General features: G+C 40.8%; 1 protein-coding gene across 6 annotated transcripts in view; it reads left to right on the plus strand.

Annotated features, from left to right (window-relative positions):
- The window catches only part of npas2 (neuronal PAS domain protein 2), a 51,467-nt gene extending 27,834 nt beyond the window's left edge, over nt 1-23,633 (plus strand). For 3 of the 6 annotated variants that reach the window (XM_038707942.1, XM_038707941.1, XM_038707940.1), the window contains exons 2-22: nt 5,379-5,577; nt 7,364-7,420; nt 9,665-9,819; nt 10,002-10,093; nt 10,357-10,446; nt 10,790-10,910; nt 12,503-12,616; nt 12,840-12,958; nt 14,295-14,377; nt 14,478-14,584; nt 14,702-14,849; nt 15,057-15,141; nt 15,241-15,367; nt 17,146-17,243; nt 17,373-17,459; nt 17,883-18,071; nt 18,693-18,896; nt 19,318-19,502; nt 19,887-19,979; nt 20,083-20,293; nt 22,421-23,633. In XM_038707942.1, the coding sequence (XP_038563870.1) occupies nt 5,522-5,577; nt 7,364-7,420; nt 9,665-9,819; nt 10,002-10,093; nt 10,357-10,446; nt 10,790-10,910; nt 12,503-12,616; nt 12,840-12,958; nt 14,295-14,377; nt 14,478-14,584; nt 14,702-14,849; nt 15,057-15,141; nt 15,241-15,367; nt 17,146-17,243; nt 17,373-17,459; nt 17,883-18,071; nt 18,693-18,896; nt 19,318-19,502; nt 19,887-19,979; nt 20,083-20,293; nt 22,421-22,636 (2,637 nt within the window). In that variant the 5' untranslated portion in view covers nt 5,379-5,521 and the 3' untranslated portion in view covers nt 22,637-23,633. The remainder of the gene's footprint in view (nt 1-5,378; nt 5,578-7,363; nt 7,421-9,664; nt 9,820-10,001; nt 10,094-10,356; nt 10,447-10,789; nt 10,911-12,502; nt 12,617-12,839; nt 12,959-14,294; nt 14,378-14,477; nt 14,585-14,701; nt 14,850-15,056; nt 15,142-15,240; nt 15,368-17,145; nt 17,244-17,372; nt 17,460-17,882; nt 18,072-18,692; nt 18,897-19,317; nt 19,503-19,886; nt 19,980-20,082; nt 20,294-22,420) is intronic. The other 3 variants (XM_038707943.1, XM_038707945.1, XM_038707944.1) reach the window with 3 other exon arrangements.
- Nucleotides 23,634-25,707: the final 2,074 nt, after the last annotated feature.

Genomic DNA, 25,707 nt, shown 5'->3' on the forward strand with positions numbered 1-25,707 from the left:
GCAAAAAGCGATGCACTTAAAATTACATATCTTTTAGTTAATTTTCCAAATAGACCTTTTCAAAGTGGGTTAAATTAGATTATCAGTGTTCAATAATTAGTTTTATGTTGCTTAAATAGGAAATTCATTTGCACATCAGATATTTTGTTACTGTATCAACTTTTCATGAAGTTATTATTTTGGAATTAGGAGGTTTCATTCTCACACTACAACACTGCAATCTGTCTAAACGGTAGTTTGGCAGTAAGTGCGGACAGGGTCGCAACAAATGCAGAAGTTACGTTTCTGATTAAGCATTAGTGTTTCCCTCAGTGATAGCAAATGTTTTTCTTGCTGAACATGAAAAGAATGTCGAGATCAATTTGGGAGACATAGAAATTGCAATGGCCTAATTGAATAATAAATTTTACTCTTTCAGCCTGCTGCGTTTCCTGCGTTTTTGTCTCGTGTGTTTGTGTGGATAGTGGAAGAAAGGAGGAAATATTGGTTTGTTTACATTAATTAAGTCTCTAATGGAAAGGTTGCAGGTCCCAGTTGAAAGAAAGGTTTGAGAAAGATTTGGAACATGGCAAATGCAGAACAATTAAGTGTGGTTAAGGTTGGTCAACGCTTCAAATTGGGTAAAGACTGTGTTCGAGGTTCAAAATTGCTGACTTGAAGTAGGAGAAGGGATGTGAAACTGGGCCTCTTGTGCTTAGGCTAACTCAAACACTTTATATGTCCATCCACGCTACTTTGTGCATTGGAACTAAATGCTGTCAGTCAAAAGTAATTACAATTACTTTTGGCTGACAGTCCCCACTCCCTAATAGGAGTAGGGGAGATTCTCATTGGCCTCGTGTCCTGCCCCTGGAGCCCCGGGCGTCGGGGGTGCTGTGGGGTTGGTGACGGCCTTGCCTGATCTGGGGTGGGCTGGGGGTGGTCGGGGCTCCCCTGGCGTGGGGGCCCGCTCATGACCTAGGGATCTGGGGACTCGGGCTTGTGGCTTTTGCTCATTTCTGGGCGGGTGGTGTGCCTGGGGGCCCGTTGTCTCCTCTCCCCACCTGGGCCCTCTTCGGCAGGGGTGAGGCTCCCGCTGCTTCCCCCTGCCAGCTCTCTCACAATGGGGGCATTCGGGAGTCTCTGGGGCACATGGCCGGTGTTGTCGGGGTAGGTTTTGGTGCTCCTCTTTGGGTCTGCTTGACTGGGGGGGCTGGGCCCCCGTCCGGGGATGAGATCGCCCTCGGGGGCTGCTGGCTCTGCCTGCACTCTGGGGAGGGATGCCTCTGGCTGGGCTGGGGGACTGTTGGCCTGGTTCTCCCGCGTTATCGCTCCCTGGCGGCGGGGAGCTTCCTGGCATGGCTTTCTGCTGTTCTTTCTTGGGGCGGGGTACGGCTTCCCCCGGGACATGTGGTCTGGGGTCCTTTGTGCTTTGGGGGGTTGCAGGGTGCCCTGGCTTCTGGGGGTGGTGGTCTCTGGGCGCTGCACGGGTTGATCCGGTTGCGGTTTGGAAGGCTGCGGTGGGATTGTGGGGCAATTGTCGATGCATCTTGATGCATTGTGCTTTTTCCCTGGGCAGGGTCTCTGGATGGCTGCTGGGCGTTTAGTTTGTGCATTGGAGTCCGGGGGAGGCATCTCCTCGTTGGCTTGGAGGGACCTGTTTGCGTCCCTGGTTTGCTTCGTTGGCCTCGGATCCATGCTTCCCCATTTGTCTGTCGGCCAGTTGTTGGACCCCTCTGGATACTGAAGTATAAAGTTAGTTTTCGGGATGTGCAGTGTGGGTGCAGGGCTGTGCTCCGGTTTGTTCTGGGTTTGTGCCTGGAGTTCTCGGCCCTTGACGGGTGGGTGGGTTGGTGGTGGCATGCAGCTGAGCTAGTTGATTTTGCCTCCTTGCTGGTTTGGCTGGTGTTGCACGGCGGCCTGGGGGTGTGCTGGGCATGGGGGATGTCGGCTGGCGCCGGCGGCCTTAGTTTTTTCCGGCGGTTGGGGGGACGGCGGACTTTTATTTGCAGGTGCACGGTGACCTGTGCGGCGCGTTTGTTGCCGGGCTGGGACTTGCTGTTGGTGTTTCTCTCCGCTGGCTTTTGCTGTTGTGTTATTCCGCTTGCTCTCTCTCGTTTACCCGACCTCGCACGCGGGATTCGCGGGGGGCTGCTGGGCATTGGGTGTTTGCATCGCGGTGCATCTGGAAGTCTTTGTTTATTTGATTTTTTTTTTGTTTTTTCTTTCTCCCACCCTTATTGGCTACTGGGGTTCTTGCCTGCCTGTTGCTGGGGTAGGTGTGGCACAGTCGTGGCGCCCCACTCTCACTAACATCTACATTCTTTAACAGGCTTATGCGTACACACATAAAGATACATTCACCCACACGCACACAGACACACACATAGACACAAACAAACTTAGGTTGTCCCTGGTAGAATTATTCCTGATGCTTTTCTTTCAGTTACTTATTTAAATGAATTGTTATTATTCCAGCTCTCGTGGCTGTGTTGTGTTGCTTATTTATTGTGCGTGACTGTTTCTTGTTTTCATTTTTCTCTTAGTTGTCAACTATGTCAGCTGTTTATTGCTGCTGTTCGGCTGCTTGTCTTTTACTATGATTATTATTTTTATTGTTTGTTTTTGTTTGTTGTTGTTTTTCTCTTCCCCAAGCCCCCCTCTCTGTTCTATTTCAGGTTTCCTTGCTTTCTGCAACTGGTGTTTCCCTCTCCTTTTCCCTGTTGTCCCCACCTTCTATCCCCCTTCTCTTGCAGGTCTTGTCTTTTCTCTGCGCTGTGTGTTTGTGCCCCCTATCCCCGTGTCTGCCCCTCTGTCCGGCCTGGTGACAAATCAATACATAATTAAATAAATAATAAAACAGACAAAGGAGTATATTAATACTCTCTTGTTAAAGTAAAATCTGTCTGGCACAATATGGTATCCAGGTCATCATATTCTATACCAGGCTGCTGGGCAGGACAGGTTTAGAAAAAAAAGAAAAAGTAATTACAATTGCAAATTAGTTATATGATCATAATCTGTTGAAGACATGGTTGAGCAATGCGTTGTCTCCTGGTTGTTAATGTCTGGCAAAAATCCTCAGTTTGCTGCTTCACAGTAAAAGCCTTTCAGGAATGTCTCCCTGCTTCATGCCTTCTGTTTGATTTCTTTAGATTCTCAGCTGTCTCTGACCTATTTGATTTTGTTGTGTAGAGAAAACGGGAATCAATATATGCACTTTCATTACAGAGCAATGAAGCAACCAAGAAGGAAATGTGGCTAAATAATTGAATATGCCTGCCGAGCAGGAGTTTTGTTTCTAAGAAGGATCTGACTGAAGAGTATAGGCTAGATTTTGTAATAAAGCATGGTAAAAAGGAGCAAATCAGAAAAATGGCGATGCTTATGTCTGTGAATCAAAAATAAGAAGCGGGGACATATGGGCATATCAAAACTGTGAACAGCAGTGCCTGGTTTTAAAGCATAAAGCAGCAATTGATTTTACATGAATTAGCCTTAGATCAAAACACAAGTGATATGAATTTTGACACTGGTCATTTTTGCCATATTAACTGACGTTACATAATTTGTGAGGGGCATTCTTCACAGTTTTCAAATCTGACACATGAGGATTTGAAATCATATTATATCACCTGATATGAGGGCACGAATTTCAGAATTTCAGTGAATGTTTATTAAGACTAACTAAAGATGAAGTCTGAGGTAAAGTGATATTAAACATGTTTTTTGCCATTAAGACGATATGTTAGTTTACTCTTTCGAAATAAAATGTATTGATTGAGATTAATCCATAGACATTATCAGCAGTTACATGGGGAATGAGGTAATCAATCAGATGTAAATGAAATTGACCCCTTAGTTTCTAAAATCAGCAGGCCGTCACTGCCGTGCTTCTTCCTCTTCTCATATGTTGAACCACTGAGAAATATCTTGAGCCGCAATGCCCTGCTTTGTCACTCGAAATGTACCAAATAAGTCTGCACATCAATCCATCCATTAGCTACACCAGCTTATCTTTGTTGGTCGCAGGAGGGGCTGTAGCCACTCCCGGCTGACACTCGGCGAGAGGCGGGTTACATCCTGGGCAGGTCGCCAATCAATCACAGTGCTGACACATAGTGACAGATAACCATTTATGCTCACATTCACATATTTACATTTTTACAAGTCACACAGCGTTGCTGAGCGAGTTGTGGCTCACGTCATTTTGGCTGGGGATTATTAACCGAAGTGGTGCTTAAAGACATACAGTTGTGTGTTCACACTATTGGAGTAGAGAAGCAGGACTTAATAGGAGATATTGAAACCTAAGATAAAAACTTATTCCTATAATGAAATACTTCCATCTGTTACCTAATTTTCCATTACAAAAAGACTTGCTGTCAGCTCAGGCTACTTTGAAGTAAAGTGCAGGAAGTTTTTTCCTAGTTAATTATTCAGGTCTGCACCACATTACTCTTGAATTTCCATGAAAGTACTCCCCCCTCTGACAATGGGACTCATTTTGATTGAAAATGATGGAAAATGCAATAACTTGTAGCTTCCCCTGAGGCACCTTGTGCATTGCTCAGTGTACATGTGGAATAAAGACAAGGCACGAAAACAAAAACACTGACGACTGCTTGAATTCACATTACCCACCAACTGTAATAATAACTTGGGTATAACTGCCACATAATCTAAAATATCAGCAGACCACAAAACCATGAACTTTAATCAAAGTTTTAATTAATGTTAGAGGAAAGTAGTGTTTAGTTTTTTTATTACTCTTTGTTATTGTGTCTGAGATGATGTGTGTTCTGTTAACCACATAAAGTAAAAAACAAACAGAAAACAAATTTTTTGAAGTGTAGACTATATTAATATCTGTAATTGAATACAGTCACATGATTTTTCATTGCAGCTGGCCAAGGCAGCAGTCTATGAGTTCCTACTTTGGTTTATAATAGAGGTGTCTGCTCCATGTTGTTAGAGCTTGCCTTGTACAGAGGATGTGAAGGAGGTGGCTGCTCTACACTCACTTTTTTATGATGGGTTATCAAAAGAGGTTTCTGTCTCAGACATTTTTCTAGGTCAGGGGAGCTCCTCCTGTGCAAAAACACTTCTTTTGTGATGAAGTACTGTACCCAGGTAGTACATGAAGATTGTTAATGCACTTTATATTGTATTATTAATGGTTATCCAGCAAAACACATTAAGCCCTTGAAGGAAAAAAAGGCCAGATATGTTTTTTTTTTTTTTTTTTACAGATGAATGGAGTATCTCTCTGTATATTACTTAAAGCAGAGCCCAAAGAAAATACCTGCTTACGTTAACATGAGTTTATGCAACTGTCGCCATCCACAACAAAATGGCCACTTTCAGGATGTTGTAATCAGTTTTGTCTGTTTTCACAGGATTTGGCGTTTCTGTGGTGGATTCAAGGAGGCGTTGGGCATCTGGTCCTCAGTAGGTTTTTCCAAAAGAGTGTTCAGACGAGGTCAGCGCGAATGGGACTTATAAGACTTCAGAAAGGGCCTGGTTGGGAAAGGGAGTGAGTATGGACAACCTTTCTGACTTCAGTGGCCCCTGTCCATCCACCCGCAGGGAATGGGAGTGAGTATCAAAACAAGTTAACTTGACTTTGTGATCTATTTCTGCTCCATATACTTTATAACTACCCATTTGAAAATGTGTAAGTAGTTTGTCAACATGTAAAGGGTGAAAGAAACCTAAGCTGGTATATGTAAGGCATGCATGTAAATGTAGTCAGACATGCTTTGGAGACCTCCTTTACCCTGCTTTAACGTCCATCTTATATCTTGTATGAGTCCAGTGACAAAGGTAATAAAAAAAACATAGAATTATTTGGCTTTTGGATACAAATGTTAAGCAGTTTCCACTATAGATTGTAAGCATTAATGTGTAAATGGTTAATTACTGGTTAATCATTAAAATAATCTAGAATACAAAATGCATGTATATCCTTGATCAAAGCTTTATTAAATTTAATTGGACATCTATCATCCAGCATAGTACCACTGGCTTCTTTTGGCAAGCTAACATAGATAGCAAGGTGTTTTTGTTATTTCCTCCTTAAAATACCTCATCTCACCTTTTCATTCGCCAGGTAAGCACCATCAGAACTTTAAAAAATGTTCACGCCACTATTCTTTTCATAGTGGCTGAACAATAGTTCAGTGCCTTGCACAGTTTGATTATTATTTCTGTGAAATGAATGGCGTTAAAAAAGGGGGGGTGTTGTGCTCATCAGAAAGTCTGAAAAGACGTTTTTCAGTCAAACCAGTGCAAAGTTACTGTTAAATAGAAATGGATGAGAGTATGGATTGACTATGGATTAAGGAATAAGATGATTTCTAAGAATTTTGCACTTTTCTGTAGTCTTTAATTGTCAGTCTATAATATATGGGGAAATATTAAATAAGCAAAAGTGTTAAAACACATTCTAAGAATTGATTTAGTAAATTTAGGCTCTGAATAATTGAAGGCATCTGTCCTTTCCACATTATATTACCCCACAGTTTGAGCTGGAGAGTGCTACAGTTTTAAGATGCATATACATTTCCCATTTCTCTGCAAAGCAGAGAACATTTCTCACAGATGTGATCAAAGCACTTGCATATGCAAGGGGTAATTAAGCATTTTAATGAATCCCTGTGTGGCTTTATTAATATTGATATAACATAAAAATAACTTCAGCACTCACACAGAATTTGAAATTTCTTTTTACACAAACTTCAATGCCTTGTGACTGATCATCTCTGTTGTCTTTAATAAACCTGTAAATACTATATAAAAGTCCACACATTCTGACCTCAGATAGCAAATATCTACAAGCAATAATGTGTAAAAACAATAACATTGGCCGCTGGCTAAGCCCACCCTCTGCTCAGAGCAGAAGGTATTTTCTAATTTAAGTGCCATATAATGTGATTCCAAATGTTAAACTTGCTTCTCCACTTCTTGCTATTATCAAACTGTGTGAACCTCAGTGTGTGCAGACAGCATAAACCAAAATATCTATATGGAGTAGGATGTTTACATGCCACAGTAATCTTTATAATATAGGAGAAAAACAAGGTACTTCAACTGTGTAACCGGGTTAAGATGCAAGTTAATGCTCATAGGACATTTTGACATGTTACAGCGGAAAAAAAAAGTGTAAATGACAACATTAATGATGGCTGAATTCCATTTAGTTGCTTCAGTGTCAGGATCCTGGTGTTGTAAATGTTGGCTCACTGTCACACTGTCATGGCGTACTGGGACAGAGCCCTTATAAGTAACACCTGATAAGCTATTATTTGTTGTTAGCCTTGTCTGATGACAATATTACATTATCAAAGAAACTACATTTACCTTGTACCCCTGTGTTTTCCAGCACCAACAGCTGCGTGGATGATTTAATGGATGAAGATGAGAAAGACAGGGCTAAGAGGTATGTGTGAATGCTCGTATGTCTTTCAGTTTGGACTTGTGTCTGACTGTAGATACACGTACGGATAATAAGGCCCCATCCACACTACTCCGTTTTAGTTTACAAATGGAGAATTAAAACGAATATGATCTCGGTCCACACCAGCGTTTTAGTTGCGTATCAGAGTTGATCTCCGTCTACATTAAAAGGAGTGAAAACGCCCATCTAGTGGCCGTTCATGTATACTGGGCATGCGCGTGCCGGTGTAAACATGAAGCAGATGGTCTCTTCCGTAGATGATTTGGCGAAAGAAATGCAGAAGAATCAGACCAGATTTTTTTTTGCATGCACCAATAACGAGGTGGGACTGTTACTGAATGTACACGGGAGAGCGGCGGCGGAAAACAGAGTGGGAGTTGACGCAAAGGAAACGGCGACACGCACAGTACAAGTGTAGGCAGATAAGTGTTATTTGCACGATACAAAATATTTTAATAAAAAGACCAACTCCAGAACTTCGTCAGTAGCATTGTGTTTCTGCTTTGCATGACTTGTAAGACCCAATCAGAGAGCCGAGCGTGAGCGTCTGCATCATCGTTTCTAAAGTCCTCCGGAGATTTGAAAGGCAAAACGGGGTCAGCAGCGCTTCCAAACTTCTCCGTTTTAGGTCTTCGTTTTCGCCGTTTTAGTCATTTAAAACGTTTATTGATCGAAGTCTTCCATTTTTAATTTTCAACACACGTATCAAAAAATACCTTAAATATGTTTCCCACAGCTTGTTTGGTCACTCCTCTCACATTCAAATATAAAACAAATTGCAAGCTGTAGTCTTTCCCCGGATAATACTACCCGTGATGATGACCTAATTAGGATGAGGAGCGATCTGATACAATTTCCCAATACTTCATTTAGCAGTTACCCTATTTGAAACAAGAAAAACATAAAATAGACCTTTCTTTTCCATAACAACAATAAAAATAATAATTGGCTACTAATCAACTACTATGGCTTCAACAGGTGGCATTTTATGCAAGGTATCGAATGAAGTACTCAGTTGGTATCGGTATCACTTTAAGGGTACTGGTTTTGGTTCTAGTATTGTAAAATTTTAAATGATACCCAACCCTAGTGCCAATAGTTTGTTGTTTATTCTGTTAATAGGATAGTAAAATAATTTCTCAGTGGTACAGCCCCATGTGTAATACATTTGTCTGACAATGGAAAAGTTTGTTTTTTTTAATATATATGAAAAAATGTAGTAATGGCCTTAATGTTGGGGAAGCCAAGTCTAATCTCTTTGTCCCAGTTCTTACAAAATGCCCGCTCTGACCCATTTGATGAATTGTGTAATTTGTAGAAATACATTTCTAATTTCACAAACCTTGAATCCACTAAAAAGGGTAGATGGGAATGTTCTAAAATATTTCAGCTTTCTATAATTCCAGATTAGTCAATAATAAAAGATCCATCTCAGATCAACAACATAATGCTGTATTAATCACTTTTGGGCACAAGGGGCAGAGGAAATCCCAAACAAGCTGACAGACACGCAGCCCTGAGTTATTGTGATAGCAAAGAGTTTGTTACCTACACATTTAACAGACATGGAGCAACATTAGCATTCATTAGGAGTTGTGTTTTTGGTCACCTGTTGAATGTAAATCCAGTATATACAGGTTTTTACCTCTCCTTTTTTCTCCACCAACTCCTGAGAGACATATCTCAGTCTTGCTAGCTTGACTGTTTTGTTTAGCTAGTCACTATCTTTGTCCGGTAGATTGGTTTGTAGCAGGAAGCTTACAGCGGGTTTATCAGAGCTTGTTAGCTGAAAACAGCTGTCATACTAGACAGTAAATGTGTGGGTTGTCAATCCGAAACAGTGAGCTAAAAAAGGCTAAAAGCTCTATTGTACTGCAGAGTTGGTTGATAATTCTCTGCGGTTTCATCACGTCGAGCGTTGCCTCTCACACCACACTCCCAGTCACTTGATTCAATATTAATTAATTAATCACAAAGTAAGCTGTACAGTGTAAATTTCACTGAACCAGACTTCTATATTCTGTATTTAATGAACTGGCTCATATTGTTTGTTGTTTGAGCCTGAATTTGAATTTTGTATTTGTATGGAGTTCATGACGTAATGTGTAATTGTCCAAATTATGTTCTTTGCTCTTTTTTTTATAACATAGTCATTTTACCCACACCTTGATTGGCTCAGATTCCACCTGTAATTCCACTGATTTTGAATTGTTCTCATTGCTGAAGGGCATCTCGTAACAAATCGGAAAAGAAAAGGAGAGACCAATTCAATGTGCTCATCAAGGAGCTGTGCACCATGCTGCAGGGTCAAGGTCATCCGCGCAAGATGGATAAGTCCACCATTCTGCAGAGAACTATTGACTTCTTGCAGAAACAGAAAGGTAGAAAAATGTAACAGCATATTTTTATATGTTTGAAAATTTTTAAAAGACTGTATTAGAACTGTTTCTACTAACTAACCTAACCTTTACACATTTTCCCCTTTATTTCAGTTATTAACTAATACACTCCTTCTCTGTTTCTATCATTTAATGGACTTGATCCTCATGCTTGTCTTTTTCAGACATGACTGCACAGAATGAAACTTGTGATGTGAGACAGGACTGGAAGCCTTCATTCCTCAGCAATGAGGAGTTCACTCAGCTAATGCTTGAGGTAAAGCTCAGGAGGATGTGTTTGAAGAACAGGCCGAGTCGATTAAGCTCTGACATTGACTAATATTGATAATAAAACAAGGAAACATTGTCCATGGAGAGCCGGGCAAGATGGTATGATGAGAATGAAATTTTCAGCTGAATTATATTTTCAACACATGCCAATATAATATTGTAATGCATTTAACTACCACAGATAATGATGATATATTACAATGTAAGAGTACTATAACACATTATAACCTCCTTGTCTCCTTCTTACAGGCCCTAGATGGTTTCCTGATAGCATTAACTACAGATGGCAACATCATATATGTATCTGACAGCGTGTCTTCACTTATTGGCCATTTACCGGTAAGTGAGAAAGCTTAAATACCTGTACCTCTATTCTCTTGGTAACACTACTTTGAGTATACATGCTGTTTGATTAGAAACAAATTACATGTTTGATGCCGCCTCGATGTTTATTTCATTTTTGTAATATTTGTAATGAATGAAAAATAATTACATCTATCACTGCATGTGCTGCTTCAGGCCCTGCATGTATCTGAAAGTACTTTAAAATGCTCAGCAATAGATATCCTCCAGTGTGTAATTATTGATTATGTCACCTGTAATGCTATTTCTACAGCAACATTGTTGCATATGACACCCCAAAAAGACTGACCTTCAAACACCTGTTATCCTTTTGCACCAGTCAGATATGGTGGACCAAAATATCTTGAATTTCCTCCCTGAGCGGGAGCATGGGGAGGTGTATAAGCTGCTATCATCCCACATGCTGATGACTGACCCCATTGCTGCTGACTTCATGAACAGTGAGTATCCTACTGTGTGGCCACTCAGCACACGTCTGGCCCTTGTGTGTTTCTAACACCAACTTGTGTCCGGTTGTCTCCCATACAAGAGGTCAGAAGTTCAGTATGTGGGAGAAATACTGAACACGATAGTCAGTGTTCACTTGTAGGTCAAAACACTTGACTCTTGATATCTGTCTTGATATGTCTTGTTGACTTCTTTTACATTTCAATGTTTCAGAACATCTCCAAAGATTGTTCTCACACTGATAACATCACTTAAAATTTTTTATTTATAGAGCAGGTTGCTGAATTGGGGTCTAAAGTTTATTGGATTGCTGATTAGCGTGTGCCTATGATTAGCCTTTTAGCTAATAATAGGAGCTAGCTTAGTATCATAGTTAAGACTTTAAATCACTGTTATGTTAGCACAGTAATCCAAAGCAATGTAGTATCAGGGGCTCAAGACTCTGACCTTAATCCTGTGTTACTATTGGACTTTTCTGAGGAACAGAGTCGCCAATGTCTCTGTCTATCTTTAGAAGCCTAAATAGCGAACTGTCACAGTGCCATGTCTGGAGAGATCAGCATCTCTGGGCCACATTCAAAAAGAAACATCCATCTATTGTCTTTTTTGCATAAAAAAAGGATTGGCTGGCTTTTAAGCAAATTGACTGCAAACGATGCTGAGTCATACATACATAATACATGTGCAGGAAATTCAAAAGTTGTCGAGGTCAAAGGATTCGGTCAGTAAGTTTCTCCTTCATAGAGTTCACAATGGAAAGCGACTGAAGCTTAAAGTGCATTTGTTATGCTGTCAAACCTTAACTCTACCTGTCAGATTAATAGAGTGGGTTTTAAATTTTATCGAATACGGTTGTTATCGAATCTCGGTTCTGATTCCAACCCCTTCACTGCAAATCTTATCAGCGCGCTCGGTGACACTCATCCACTTTCTCGTTGCTCATCTTCCCCTTCATGGTTAATGTGAAAGGAGTTTCTGCACTAGAGAGGACTCTTTGGGGACTCATATCTAAGAAATGTATATATTGAAATTATTTGTAGACATCATTTGTTTACCTTCAATATAAAAGGTGAATGTCAGCTCACCTATGTTTTGTGGTGAGATGTTGCTGCTGTTAGTGTTTGCTGTATCTGGGGCGTCATTGTAGCTGGGAGACTGAACACAGTGTATTCCTTACTACAGTACTTAATACTTTGTCATATCGGAGATTCGGGTGATTCCTCCCTTGCACCAAATATTCTTACTGCAGGTGTTGCATTTTGCTGTGTTGATATCTTTTCTGCTAAAGCTGAGCCAAACACTCAAGCGTTAGCTGCGGTCCGCCATGGTCCAGGAATGTAAACAGAAGTTCTCTCTTCCAGCATACTTTGTTGATGCACAGCATAATAAATGACATGACGTTAGGTCGGCGTAGCAAGTCCTGCCAGATAATCGCAACTTTTATGGACTGAAAAAAGCTCACTTCAGTGCAATCGGGAGCACAGCTGAAATATGTGTCTTAACGTAAAGTTTCATATGTCTTTTCTGTAGAATAAAAATGACTTTAGAAGAAGCACCTAAACATAACATAAAATCTGTTTTTCAGGTGAGGCACATATTGAATTTTGCTGTCATCTAGCCAGAAGCAACATTGACCCAAAGGAACCACCTGTATACGAGTATGTCAAGTTTGTTGGAGATTTCAAGTTTCATAACAATGGTAAGGATTTTGTATTTTCTCTATTTAAAATTTTCAGTAAAATGTGTAACTTGAATGCATTTAGTAAACAGTGTGGTTAAGGTCCATGAATTCTTCTGATTTAGCATTCATTTAACAAACTGAATGGGGAGAAAAAATAGAAAAGAAAAGTAGTTATGGGATAAATTAAGTTGTCGCATTAACTGTAGGCCTCCCTCCTTGTACCTCGTCTTCTGTCTTGCAGTGCCTACATCTTCTTGTAACGGGCTAGAATTGACGTTGCCAAGAAGCCTGCAGTCATCGCTGGAGGAGCAGGTCTGCCTCATTGCTACTGTACGATTAGTCACTCCACAGTTTCTAAAGGTGAGACCAGCTTGGATCTTAAAACTTCCATTTATCTGACGCTTTTATCCAAAGCGACTTACTATTGCTATTTATGTCAGAGGTCGCACGCCTCTGGAGCAACTAGGGGTGAAGTGTCTTGCCCAGGTGTTACAGTGGGGGATTGAACCCAGGTCTCTCACACCAAATGCATGTGTCTTATCCACTGCACCATCACCACCCCAACTTGTGACTTTGTTTCTCAGTTTATGTTGCATGTGTGTGGCTACTCTCAAAGGAATCCTTAAAGGGGTATTGAAAACAATCATGAGGGGGATTTTGTCTGGAGGATCCCACATTCTGGTCCATACTAATATACTCCATCATGTCAAGCACCCTCTGGAGTTCTCCTCTTCTGGTACACTACACATTCAAAGTTGAAATCAGGACATATGGCAAGTTCTTGAAGTGAATTAAAGTCACAATCATTCTCCTGTAACCTTTCTGAGAACTTGTTAAGATCAACTCAGATCACATAAATAGTTTCATATTTACATTTACCCTCTCCAAACATAAGAGGAAAGGTATAAAATGGCACACATCTCCCATGATGGCTCAGGCCGGAGTAGCATTTACGAGAGTACAATCAATAAGTAGTGTATTGCGTGGACATTAAAGTCTCATTAAAATGTTTGTTTTCTCATGTGTGGCAAAAGCTGTAGACACATGATATTTTTCTATGAAGAATCTAAGGGAAGTCCAAAGTCCAAAAAGGCAACGTTTTTGTTAATTCTTTAAAAACATCTTTTCTGCCTTAAAATGTGCTGGAGCTCAGAGAGCCAACATGCCAGAAGAACCCGATCCATTGGACAGGTTTCAACTCTCCCCCACTACTTATTCCAAAATGTAAAAGACACTGATTACACTGAGTTTTTAAACTCCACACTCTACACAATATTTTTCACATTTCTCCCACAGACTAGTTTCAGTTGTCATAACATTTTGGTCACAATATACTTGAATGTTCAAGGTTACAGCTCCCAGGCAACATTCAAAACATGCAAACTGTTGTGACGCAGACAGTTATGGTTACAAGATGCTTATGTGTAAATAAAATTGTCAGGCACTAAATGTTTGATGCTAGAGCTGCAAAACTTTACCTACTGTACCAAACTTGCAATAAGAATTTCATTTCTCCATTTGGCTGTTGCGTATGAACAAAGCTGATGATTTGAAAACAAAATGAGGCATAACTTAATCCTGCTTCACATTAGAGTAGCAAAATTTAGCGAATGTCTTTCAAATCTCCCAATTACCTAAAAAGAGAATATTGTAAGACTGGTAATTTCTTACTTACACTGTGACTTTGTTTGTTCAGGACTTGTGTAATGTGGAAGATCCTTGTGATGAATTCACATCCAGACACAGCCTTGAATGGAAGTTCCTGTTTTTAGACCACAGGTAAAAGATTGCCACAGTTCCTTCTCCTGTCAATCAGCAGTGTAGATTTTTGCAAGAAAATATCTTCCATACATGTTTATCATCTTCTTTTTTGTTTCAGAGCTTCACCAATCATAGGCTATTTACCCTTTGAGGTTCTTGGAACTTCTGGCTATGATTACTATCATGTGGATGACTTGGAGCTTATAGCTCAGTGTCATAAGCAGCGTAAGTAACTCATCTCCAATATAGTTACAAGCATTTTTCTTGCACAGAAAAAGCCTTGACCTCTGTGACACCTGAACACAGCATTGATGTTCGCTTTCTCTTTTTTTCTCTTCTCAGTAATGCAGTTTGGAAAGGGCAAGTCCTGCTACTATCGCTTCCTGACCAAAGGTCAACAGTGGATTTGGTTGCAGACTCACTACTACATCACTTACCACCAGTGGAACTCCAAACCCGAGTTTATTGTCTGCACTCACACTGTTGTCAGGTAAGCCTGGCTGTTGCACTTTGGGGTCCTCTAACGTCTACACAGGGAGGAATGTGTGCAATGTCAGTGTCCTGGGATTAGGGATGTGTAAAGCATAGGCAAAAAAAAAAAAAAAATATATATATATATAATTTATCTATTTGTATAATACATTTCGTTACATATACACATATATCACACATACTCTTTCTGTGTGTTTTTTTTCAGTTATGCTGAAGTGCGAGCTGAAAGGAGGAGAGCGTTTGGCTTTGAGGAGCTGTCTCCACCGGAGATAGCCCCCTCCTCAGTGAAGGTAAGAGTAATGTGCTCTTCTACGTACAGTATGTGACAAGGTCAGTCTTTATGTTAGCTTCAAATCTGACCCTGGGTGTTAAACATCACTGTGTTCCAGGCTCAAGAGCTGTACCTGGACATCTGCTCCACACTGGACCCTCCACGGGACAGAAACAGCAGCGCACGTTCGGTATCCTCCCACAGCTCCCGGAAGTCCTCCCACACAGCGCTGTCAGACTCTGCATGTGAGTCATCCGTTGCTCCCTAAAGTGCTAACTCACTCAACAACAGGTCAATATGTACAGAAATCCTGCTGTTGTTATTTAAATTTAGTGGGAAAATGTTGATTTTTCTCTGTTGTTGATGAGTTATAGATGGCGTCACTTTCCAAGGCAGCAAATAATGTGATTCCTGCCGTTCACTGCAGCAACAGTGATAACACGCAGGGTTTTACTGGGTGTAAATAATGGGGATGGATCATCCATCCATCCATCCATCCATCGTCAACCGCTTATCCTGCATACAGGGTCGCGGGGGGGCTGGAGCCAATCCCAGCTGACATCGGGCGCAAGGCCCTGGACAGATCGCCAGTCCATCGCAGGGCGGGATGGATCATCCTTTTTTTAAAATTTAGAATAAAAACTGATAAATCCTATAGTTGATCTGAGGTAAAACCTCTGTAACTAAGCAGAGCAGAAGTCAATAAAACACAGACCTTCATATACAGTATGTGGGTGATAATGCATCTGTAATGAAATGTTTCCAAGCCTTAGTTTAGCATGCACTGTTTGTTTGAGCCTCCAGTCTCTCTGACTTCAGTTGCTCTTCCACCCACCGTCTAAAGTACTAAAACACTACACTTCCATCTGCATGTTTATGAACAATACACAATGGCAGAATTATTACAGCTGCTGTTCATAACATAGCTGCTGCCTTCCCTTAGCCCACACATTTTATCCACTATCATTATTTTCAGACATATTCATAAAACTGCATCTGTCAAAATAGTCAGTTAATGATTTTTCTTTGCTTCGTCATTTTGCGTCGATGAAAAAGACATCCACTGAATTCATCACAGTTTGTGGGTTTAAGTCAGAGGCAGAATGAGGTGGCAATCAACAGCTAGTGAATCAGCAGTATTGTTATACAACCAGAAAAGAAATGCATTTCATAAGTTGTTCTGCCTTTTCCCCAGAAACGCTATAGTTACTCTGTTTAGGAAGAAACTGTGGAGTATGGACACCCCCCTTTTAGAAGAGGAAAGATTGCACATTTTTAGTTAAAATCTAAATTTAAAGGGGAACTCTGATTTTACACATAAAATTCTGTTTACAGGTGTTGCATATGTGATAGAAAAGTATAAATCTTAGCATCACATGGGGTTGAAGACTACATGTTTGAAAATGAAGAAAATCTAGGAGTGTGGAGTTAGAAAGAAGTGAGCTTACCAGACCTCTGTAGCCCGCTCCTCATCTCTGCTTGATGCTTGCAGCTAGCGGCTACATTAGCCGCTACTAGCATAACACACCTGAATCCCTGGCCAAAGTGTCGTCAGTTTTGTTGCAAGGAATAAGATTGTGTGGAAAGACAATTACTGGAAGCAAATTTTATTACCTCTTTCCTCCTCTCCTCTGAATTTTTTTACAGTAATAAGACCCTGTTTACAGAGATTTTAGTGAGGAAATCAAAGTGAAACTGTCAAATTCTGTTGAAGGTGGGGCTATGTTATGCCCTTGTTGTCTATCAGAAAAATCCATAGTAGGAGCATTTGAAGTAAGCATTGAGATTTATTTAATTTGAGTGTCACTTTGTTCTTGCACCGATGATTGGCAGATTAAAGGATGTGTAACTGTATCCCACTCATGACAAGAGTAGGACATCAAGACTTTGAATATATTCTGCATTTGTTGTGGTTATCATCTTTCTTTTGACAAAAGAAAAACAGTGACTATGATCTAAATTAACATATCTTCAGTCTACAATTACCGAAGTGTTTAGAGGTCACCTGTTGTCTCTTCTGCAGCAGCTAACTCCTACACAGAGGCCTGCACGCCATCATGGCAGTCTGCTTCCATTGGGACAGAGAAGACACCTGCCAGACTCCAACCTAGTAGTTCAAAGGTCAGTTTATACACTTTTTTTCCTTCTTCATGTCTGTCTTTTTTTTGGAGATAATATGTCAGTGGGTTAGAAGCAAAAACTGCAGAAAGATTGTGCTAAATTTTAAAACTTTGTCATTTTCCCCTGTAGAATTTGGCACAAAGACAAAATTCATTTGACCTCGTTCCCCAAATGAGCCTTCCCCTTTCTCCTACCTGCAGCAAGCACTCCGCAATGGTTAGTGTTTAGACTTCTCCTCCTGCCTGTTGCCTTCCTCTCTTCTGTTTGTGTACATACAATATCTTATTATGACTGCTGCTACTGTATGTGTTTATTTCATCTGTTGCTTGTGCCTACAGGGCCCCCAGGCCTAGTTATAAGATTGTGTTAGAAAACCAAGTGAGGAAGACAGTTGAATCTGGAAAAAGTTTCAGATATAAATCTGAAACGTGTTTTTTTTGTTGCATCTTTTTACACACTGCTTCTATATTTCTCAAAAAGGTGGGAAGCTTTATCCATAAGCCATTATGATGCAACTGATTTTCTCCTCATATGTCACATTTACAGTAGCTTTTTCTACTGGAAAAAAAGTACAAGAGAAAACTGCCAGACTTTTATCATCTCTGTTCCCAACTGTTGTTTTGTATCATGTCTTTCCAGCAACAGCAAACACAACAGCAGCAGCAGCAGCAGTCGTCCATGTATCAGCTGCAGCAGCCTCAGCTCTGTGTAATGAACCAGCTTAAGGAGCAGCTGGAGGAGAGGACGCGCATTCTGCAAGCTGACATTAAGACGCAGCAGCAGGAGCTGCATGACATAAAGGAGAAGCTTCACCTCGCTAATCTCCAGGTAACACTCCCCCAAGATAAAATAAAGAAACTACTCATGGCAAGCTAAGTAAGATGAAGTGAACCCAAAGTGAAGTGGTGTTTTCTGCATTGGGAAAATTCATTAAAGAAAAATGTAGCCACAGACTTTAGGGCATATGCTGTAGATATCAGCTGTTAAGGAAAGTCAACATCATATACCAAGCTTGCCTCACGGTAATGGTGGAATAGCTCCACCATGAGGCCAGCATGAACCGGTTCAGCCACAAGTACTCTAGCCATGACCCACATCCTGTGGTATGCACAGAGAAGAGACTCTGGGAGTGTTTGTATAATAAATACAAATTGTCAAATGTCATTGCCTCCTGCTGGGTGTGAAGGCGACATGAGGGAAGCTGAATACAAACACACATTTTTGTGCAAGACATTAACGTTAGCCAATCAGAAATATACCTACACTTTCCTTTTTGTTTGCCAATGTTACTTCACCTAAATATGAATAAATCTGAGGCGTTACAGATGTGATTTTGAAACACAATGAACTCACTGTCTATGTTATAATAAAATAAAGTTTTATAAATTAACTGTTTTTACTTAGTAAATGGAAGATAAATTAAATATTTTGCGGTAATGTGTGCGCTAGATGTTGTTACAGCAGCCTGCCCACAGTGACTTTGGCCAGTCCCAGCAGCAGCCCCAGCAGCAGCAGGGCTCGGGCAGGCCGGCCCAGCAGAGCCAGTCGGGGGTGATCAGGCAGCACTCAGGCCACCCTAAACAACCATCCTGCGGGGTCCACAGCTCATCCCCTCACTCACTCCTGAGGGAAAGCAGCTCACCCTCATCACAGGTAAACGGCGGTACAAGCAAATATATCCAAATCTGAGACAACAAAACTGTCAGAAACCCACTAATGATGAGAGGATGATATAGCATCAAATTACCTTCAGTCATTAGCAAATAGCAACTCGTAGCCTACCTCTGTGCTCACAACACAACAAGTAGGCTGGTTATGGATTCAGCAGTTAATATCAGTCTGAAACATATGAACACCACAACAACAGGTAGAATCTTATCAGTTTCTTATGCAGCTTGTAAACAAGCACAAATACACCTGAAACCTAAATTGTCAGAAATACACAGCTGCTTATGTTGCTGCCTCTTTATCCTGCATTTTCATGTAGGAAGGAAGTATTGGCATATTATATATTTATTTAATTTGGTGGGTTCTATGATTTTTCATGCTGTGTATTTCCTTCAATTTTTTGTAGGTCCAGCAGAGGATTGCACAGAGCGGGCAGGCACAGTCGGTGAGTGTGCCCGTGCAGACAAACACAAGTCTGACAATGCCCTTCTACAGCAACCCCATGATGTTCTCTCAGACCAACACGAGGTCTCTGCAGGACGCAAACCAAAGACACACAGACAGCGAGTTCAGCCAAGACGGACAACTACGGTGAGAGCCCTGAAAAAAGACACAGTATGTTTCACATTCTGATACTCAAAACCACAGGTGCGGCAGACACTGTGGAAAATTCAGTCAGTTTTCTACCATCCCACACAGCAGCACAGAGTTAGCTACAGCTGGTAATAAACTGGAAATAAATTTAGCATTAGAATGAAATGGCGGGGCACATACTTTAGCTCTAACCTCTGAATCTGAAGTAGATGAGTCTGGCACCAAATACAGAAATGAATATCTTCTGCTAAGATCAAAGATACACTTCAGCTCCTTGATTAAACAAGTGTTATATGTGTTGTACTGCTTACTTTTTAAAGAGTGTGAAGGTGAAAACTTTGACATCATCGTTCTTTCAGTAACACATTGTATTTCCTGCAGCATGCTCCTCAACCAGCCAATGCAGACGCTGGTTCCCTCTAGCACTGTCACCTCGCAGCCTTCCCAGTGCAACATGGGCATCTCCCAAACCATGTGAGGACTGTTTAATTACACAATACACACACACACACACACATCTGTTTGTGTGGTGTTATTTCATATTGTGGCTAAGTTCTTCACTGTGCCTTCCACACAGATACACCTTGGAGCAGCAGATCATCGCTCCTTCATTCTCCATGCAACAGGTCAACTGCAACGCTGTCCTCGTGCCCTCCCCGGTCTTCACGTCCCCCATAATGATCCCACACAACAGTTTCATCTCAAACCAGTCCCAGTCAGCCTACCACGCTCAGACTCAGGCTTCTCAGCACTCCCTGCAGCTACAGCAGCCCCAGCAGTTCTTTCAGGTACAACCCCCATCCGATTTAGCGCGTGTATGTTGTTGTCCTCAGGTTTTATATTTTCGACTTTGACTTTGCATAAGGCTGATCAGTGTAAGTACCCGAGGCTTTATATTTACCGATTTATGATCATTTTAGGTCATGATCATTTAGCTACTGTGCAGTCTCCACAGGCTGTTAACCAAGAGAGCTGCGTTATTTACAACCACTCTAAAACCTCAGCTTTGTAACAAGGCGGTGATTTGATCTGAAATTCATTAGGTCAGGCATTGAAACATTTTGTCTTTGAGAACACAAGTGACCAGCCGTTACATTTATTTACCATAGATGAACAGTGTTAGTCTGCTAGTAGCCTACCTAAATCTCTCTACAGTATTACATCAGCTAACTTAAAGAGTCGCACTGTGGAGTCACTTTAGAGACTATTGGTTTTAGTCTCTGAAGGGCTCATGTTTAGTGTTGTAAATTATTGTTTAAGTCATAGAGTCATAAGAGACTGTACAAAGAATATTGGATGTAGGGGGTTATGCATTTCTTCTTTTTGCTGAAGGGAAGATGGCCTAAACTTTTAAAGGAGAGCTAGAAGGGTTTTAGTTTCTTCATTTTTTTGCACGCCAGAAAACCAACAGTTTTGATATTTTACATGAAAAACATTAATTCTGTGTGCTGCGCACTGGGGACTGTATCAGGGCTTTATTTTCTAATAGCTATGTCAGTTTTATAAGATTCACTTCACTTTATTCTGCATTATAACAGAACTACAGCAGCTCTGTTATAAGTTGTCATAGAGTTAACCTAAAATATAATGCATGTTTAGCACCTATTCCACTAATGGGTGAAACAAAAATATTACAGGACCTTCAGCAGTCAGAGCTGCTGCCTGTGCCCTGTTCACTCATTCACTCAAATGACATGTCTTTATGTGTACTCCAACGAAGGTTAAAATCAAGGGCAACTGGACTTGGTTGAAGATACTGGAAGACGTTTCGTCCCTCATCCAAAGGACTTCTTCAGTTCTGACTGACTGGCAGGGACAGACGAAATCAGCAACAAGGAACACTAACGAACCAGCTGTATCGATGACCCGGGATAACGACCCCACTGAGGTTAAATAGCTGAGTTTCACTGCCAGTCAGTCAGAACTGAAGAAGTCCTTTGGATGAGGGACGAAATGTCTTCCAGTATCTTCAACCAAGTCCAGTTGCCCTTGATTTTAACCTTCGTTGGATAACTATGACCTGTATGACTGAGACTCTTCATAGACGTTATGTGTACTGTAAGAAGTATTGTTCCATTCTCATTTTAAGCTTGAAATCAAGATTAAGATGCATTTTATTCAAGGGGAGAGTTAAAAGCAAATATCAATAAAGGTCTTGCTTTTTTTTTTAAAACATTGCTGATTTGTCAAACATTGTCAAACATTGCTTGTTTGTACAGTCCCTAAGGTAAACACCTTGTCACAACTGACAAGCACTGACACAGGAAAACTAGAATTAGGACCCAGATGCAGGATACCCAGGCTGAGCAGGTTCAGTTCACAGTGTTTACAACCAAAACAAAAAGGCAAGGCAACAATAAATCCAAACACATGAGACAGGCAGAGACACTTGACAAGATACGAAGACAATCCAACAAATGGCAAGGGGAAAACGCTGACTTTAATATACAGACACATGAGGATAACAAGGGACACAGGTGGACCACATTAGGGTGGAGCAAACATCTACAACAAGCAGGAAAACCAGAGACACGAAGTGACCAAAATTGAGAGGAGCGGTAAATAAAGTAAAAAGGGCAAAAGTCAAATACAGAACAAGAAAACACAAAGACAGGAAGTGAAATACACAAAGACACATGAGGAACGATTCACAAAATAAAACAGGAAATACAAAAACCCCAAACCTGTGACACCTTTACATTTCTTTTTACAACACAAAACAATGTCCTCACCTGACAGGAATGGCTTAATTTGTACTACACACTGATTTGTCTGGTGCACTAGTCTTACACTCTGATTGTTATTGGATATTCTAGTATGTAGAGGTAGCAACAGTTCAAGATAAATGTCACAGATAAAAGTTGGTTAAGATTGTTCTGTCAACTGGCCACTCATATTCTCCTTTGTGTCCACAGATGACTCAAGGACTCGTACATGGCGGATCTACTCCAACATTTTTACACACCACTAATGTCCCACAGCAAAGCACTGTGGGATACATCCAGCAGCAGCCGCAAACACAGCAACTACCGCAAGCAACGCAGCAACAGGCGCAACAACAAAGGCAATACCAACATTCCCAAAACCAGACTGGCAGTGTTTCAGACTTCGGAAATATGCTGACTCGGTAGCGCTGTGAACTACGTTAGAGCGCTGAGATTGCCCCGTTGTGTTTTCGCCGTGTAGGCAGCAGCATGTTGTGGCGTTTGGAAGTCAAACTTGATGCCAAGTTCTGCAGTGGAAAAGCTTGAGAGCGGCAAATTGCTTCTAGTGACGTAACTTCTGATGTGAAGCTGCCCATTCCGAAGAAGCCGGTGTGTACACCACAGGAGTGAAAACCACAAGCAGAGGCTGCACTGACCTGACGTCACCTGCAGGACCTGAGGAGCGTCTGAGCGGCCCAGATCACACTCACGTGTCAATCAGCGAAACTGCCGAAACAAGTGGATTATCAAAGCTCTCAAGAAGACACCGCTTTCACATGTTTACATGTGGAAGTTTTTCCTTCTAAGTGTCTGTTGCACTTTGGTACCACCCCCTACCCAAAAGCAGAATATTTATTTTTGCCCATGAATTAATATTCTATTTTAATCACTTGTAATGGTTTAATAGTGAGATTATTTTTCGAACCTACAGCTTGACTCCCCTCCCCAGTCACATGAAATCACTGATCAGATTTCTAGCTCCAGTGGTTCATCTCATAAGGGGATTTGTGTACACAGGAACTCAAGTGTGTATTTCAGTCGACAGACTAGAGACGTCGCTCCCATTTTGTCCCAAAAACAATGATTTACTTGCAGATATGTTCAGGGCAAGTCACTAGAGAGGAGCTTTACTATTAAACATGCAGTGGTGAGATGGCCATCATATCTGAAAAAAAGGTTTGGTAATAATTTAGATGTGAAACTCTACGCTGGGGGTGGGGGGATGTTCTTAAATAAGTAGAAAGGTCTATCTAGATTTTTAAAGCCTCAATCTGGGATTGAAGAAGGGGTGCTACAGCCATCCCATCACTTCTCACTGGGAACAAACAACAACACAGCTCTGAAGTCCTGATTTTAGGTTCTTCTGATGAGCTCTGCAGCACGAGTCCTTAAGTGATAAACAAGCTACCAGAGGGGGGGGGGGGGGGGGAATTGTGCCTTTAACCACGGTCCATGCAGTTTGATGGTTTTTGTCTGATTACGGCTTTAAAAATCCAGCTCAGGTCCATTTGGAATATAAATTTATATTTTCATAGATCATAATTTATTATTTTCCACATCAGATTTAAACAAAAGACATCTAGATTTGTAAAGGATATATTACAAGATGCTATTTGCAACATTCACACTAGTCAGTCCAAACTCTTTGTGTAATGATAGTATCTAATAAGATTCATTTAACTATTTACTGAAACCCTAATGAAATCATTTCATGCGGATTTATTTCATAGAAATTTGAAGAAGAAAAAATGTGATTACGAAATCTGTTTTATACCCAAAAGTTATAATTTGAATTTATGTGTTCATTTAGACATTTAAAGGTCAACACTGGTCTTAATGTCTTATCCCCATGTACGTGTGAGCTTGGTAGAGAAATTATTTGGGAGAGATTCTTCCTGCTGCCTGGTTATTTCTCTTCAGTATTGCCCCGTTTATTATTCTGCTCTGGTCCTTCATTTGTTTTGTCTATCTGACCATCTGAGAAGTCTCGACATGTACACTCTAATTATGACCATATGAACTCATTTACAAGTAAACAATACACTGCTTCCTACTATGAATGTGATCTCTGAGCAAACTATTGTACAGCTGCAGTGGTAACAAACTAACAACACTATATTTCATTGGAAGTTGCTCAAGTTCTTTGCAGAGTCAGTCCTGTCAGTATTTCAAGATGTTCCAATCTTGGTTCACTATGCTAGTTTTACCTCTTTGTGTGACAATCTTTGCAGTCCACCTTATGTGGTTTTTGGTTTGGTGGAGGGAATCGTGCTGCGATAAGTGCAACTGCTAATCAGCACTTGTAACTGCACTCCTATCTCAAACATTCATACCGAATATAAAAAAGTAACATATTTATTGGCTCAAGGTGCAATGCTGCGTTCTTTAAAGACAGTGTTGTCAGATTACAGCACTGCGGTAACGGTGAAACGACAGTGGTAACAGAATGAGGTATTGGTGAAGCCGGCTTAGCAGGTGAACGCGTCTAGAAAACACATTAAAAAAACATATGTCTCTTCTGTTAGTGACAATCAGACAGACAACTTGTAACAGTATGCAGGATAGAAACTGCCTGTGCCAGAATCTGACAATCTTTCTATCTTTAAATTTGTTCGTGGGTTACACAAGTTGTTCCCAAATGGCTCAGCATGAAAAAACAGTTTCTTGTGACTCTGTCCCTCCTGACATTCTCACCGTGGAACTTGTGCTCCACTTTATAAAAAGCAGTCCTTCACACTCGATGTGACAGTTTGGTCTCAGCCGCCTCCGCTGTACACATTCACATTAGCTACGTCGTAGTCCCTTTCAAGACTGGTGCTGTTCATCTTGGACGACGAGACTAAACTGTCAGAACACTTTCAACATGTACGTTCAGTGCCGTTTTACATTTTTCCTATGTGCAATGTCAATTTGAAAAGACGAATGTTAATTTATACTGTTTTAAATGTTTTAGAACAGATGTACGATGTATATAGAGGTGTATAATAAGCCATTGTACCATGTACATTATATGAAAGTATTTTTGTAATGCAAATGTCCTAACATTCCTTCAGCCGTTGATATCAGCAGTATCTTTTTAAGGGTGCAAGATGTGTCTAGTGAAAAGATGATTACAGTGATTACACTGTTTCTGCTTGGGAATGTGGTGCAGAGTGGTAGTTTTCCCCCCTGACATGATCACAAAGCACAAACTCTGGAGCAAAGGCTCATGATGTTCACCATGATGATGAAAAAAAGATTAAATGAAGAATCTGAATCCTCAATTCCCTGTCAAGCAGAATTTCAGACACTTGAAGAGTCCAGATCAGGGCGCAGGAACAGCTGTCCAGCTGTGTTGTCACTGCTAGTGATAAGTCGTCATGAGGTGATTCAGCCAAATCATACTGAAGTGAACCTGCAAAAAAGTTATTTTCCTTTTTTTCAGTTGAACGGGTTTCAGTTATGTAGCAAAAGTGAAAAAAGAAAAAGTGCAATTGTACATTCATCATTGAAATATT

The sequence above is a fragment of the Micropterus salmoides genome, unplaced genomic scaffold (genome assembly GCF_014851395.1).
Source record: "Micropterus salmoides isolate LMB-PRFRI ecotype aquatic unplaced genomic scaffold, ASM1485139v1 Ms_hic_scaffold_9, whole genome shotgun sequence".
Lineage (NCBI taxonomy): Eukaryota > Metazoa > Chordata > Actinopteri > Centrarchiformes > Centrarchidae > Micropterus > Micropterus salmoides.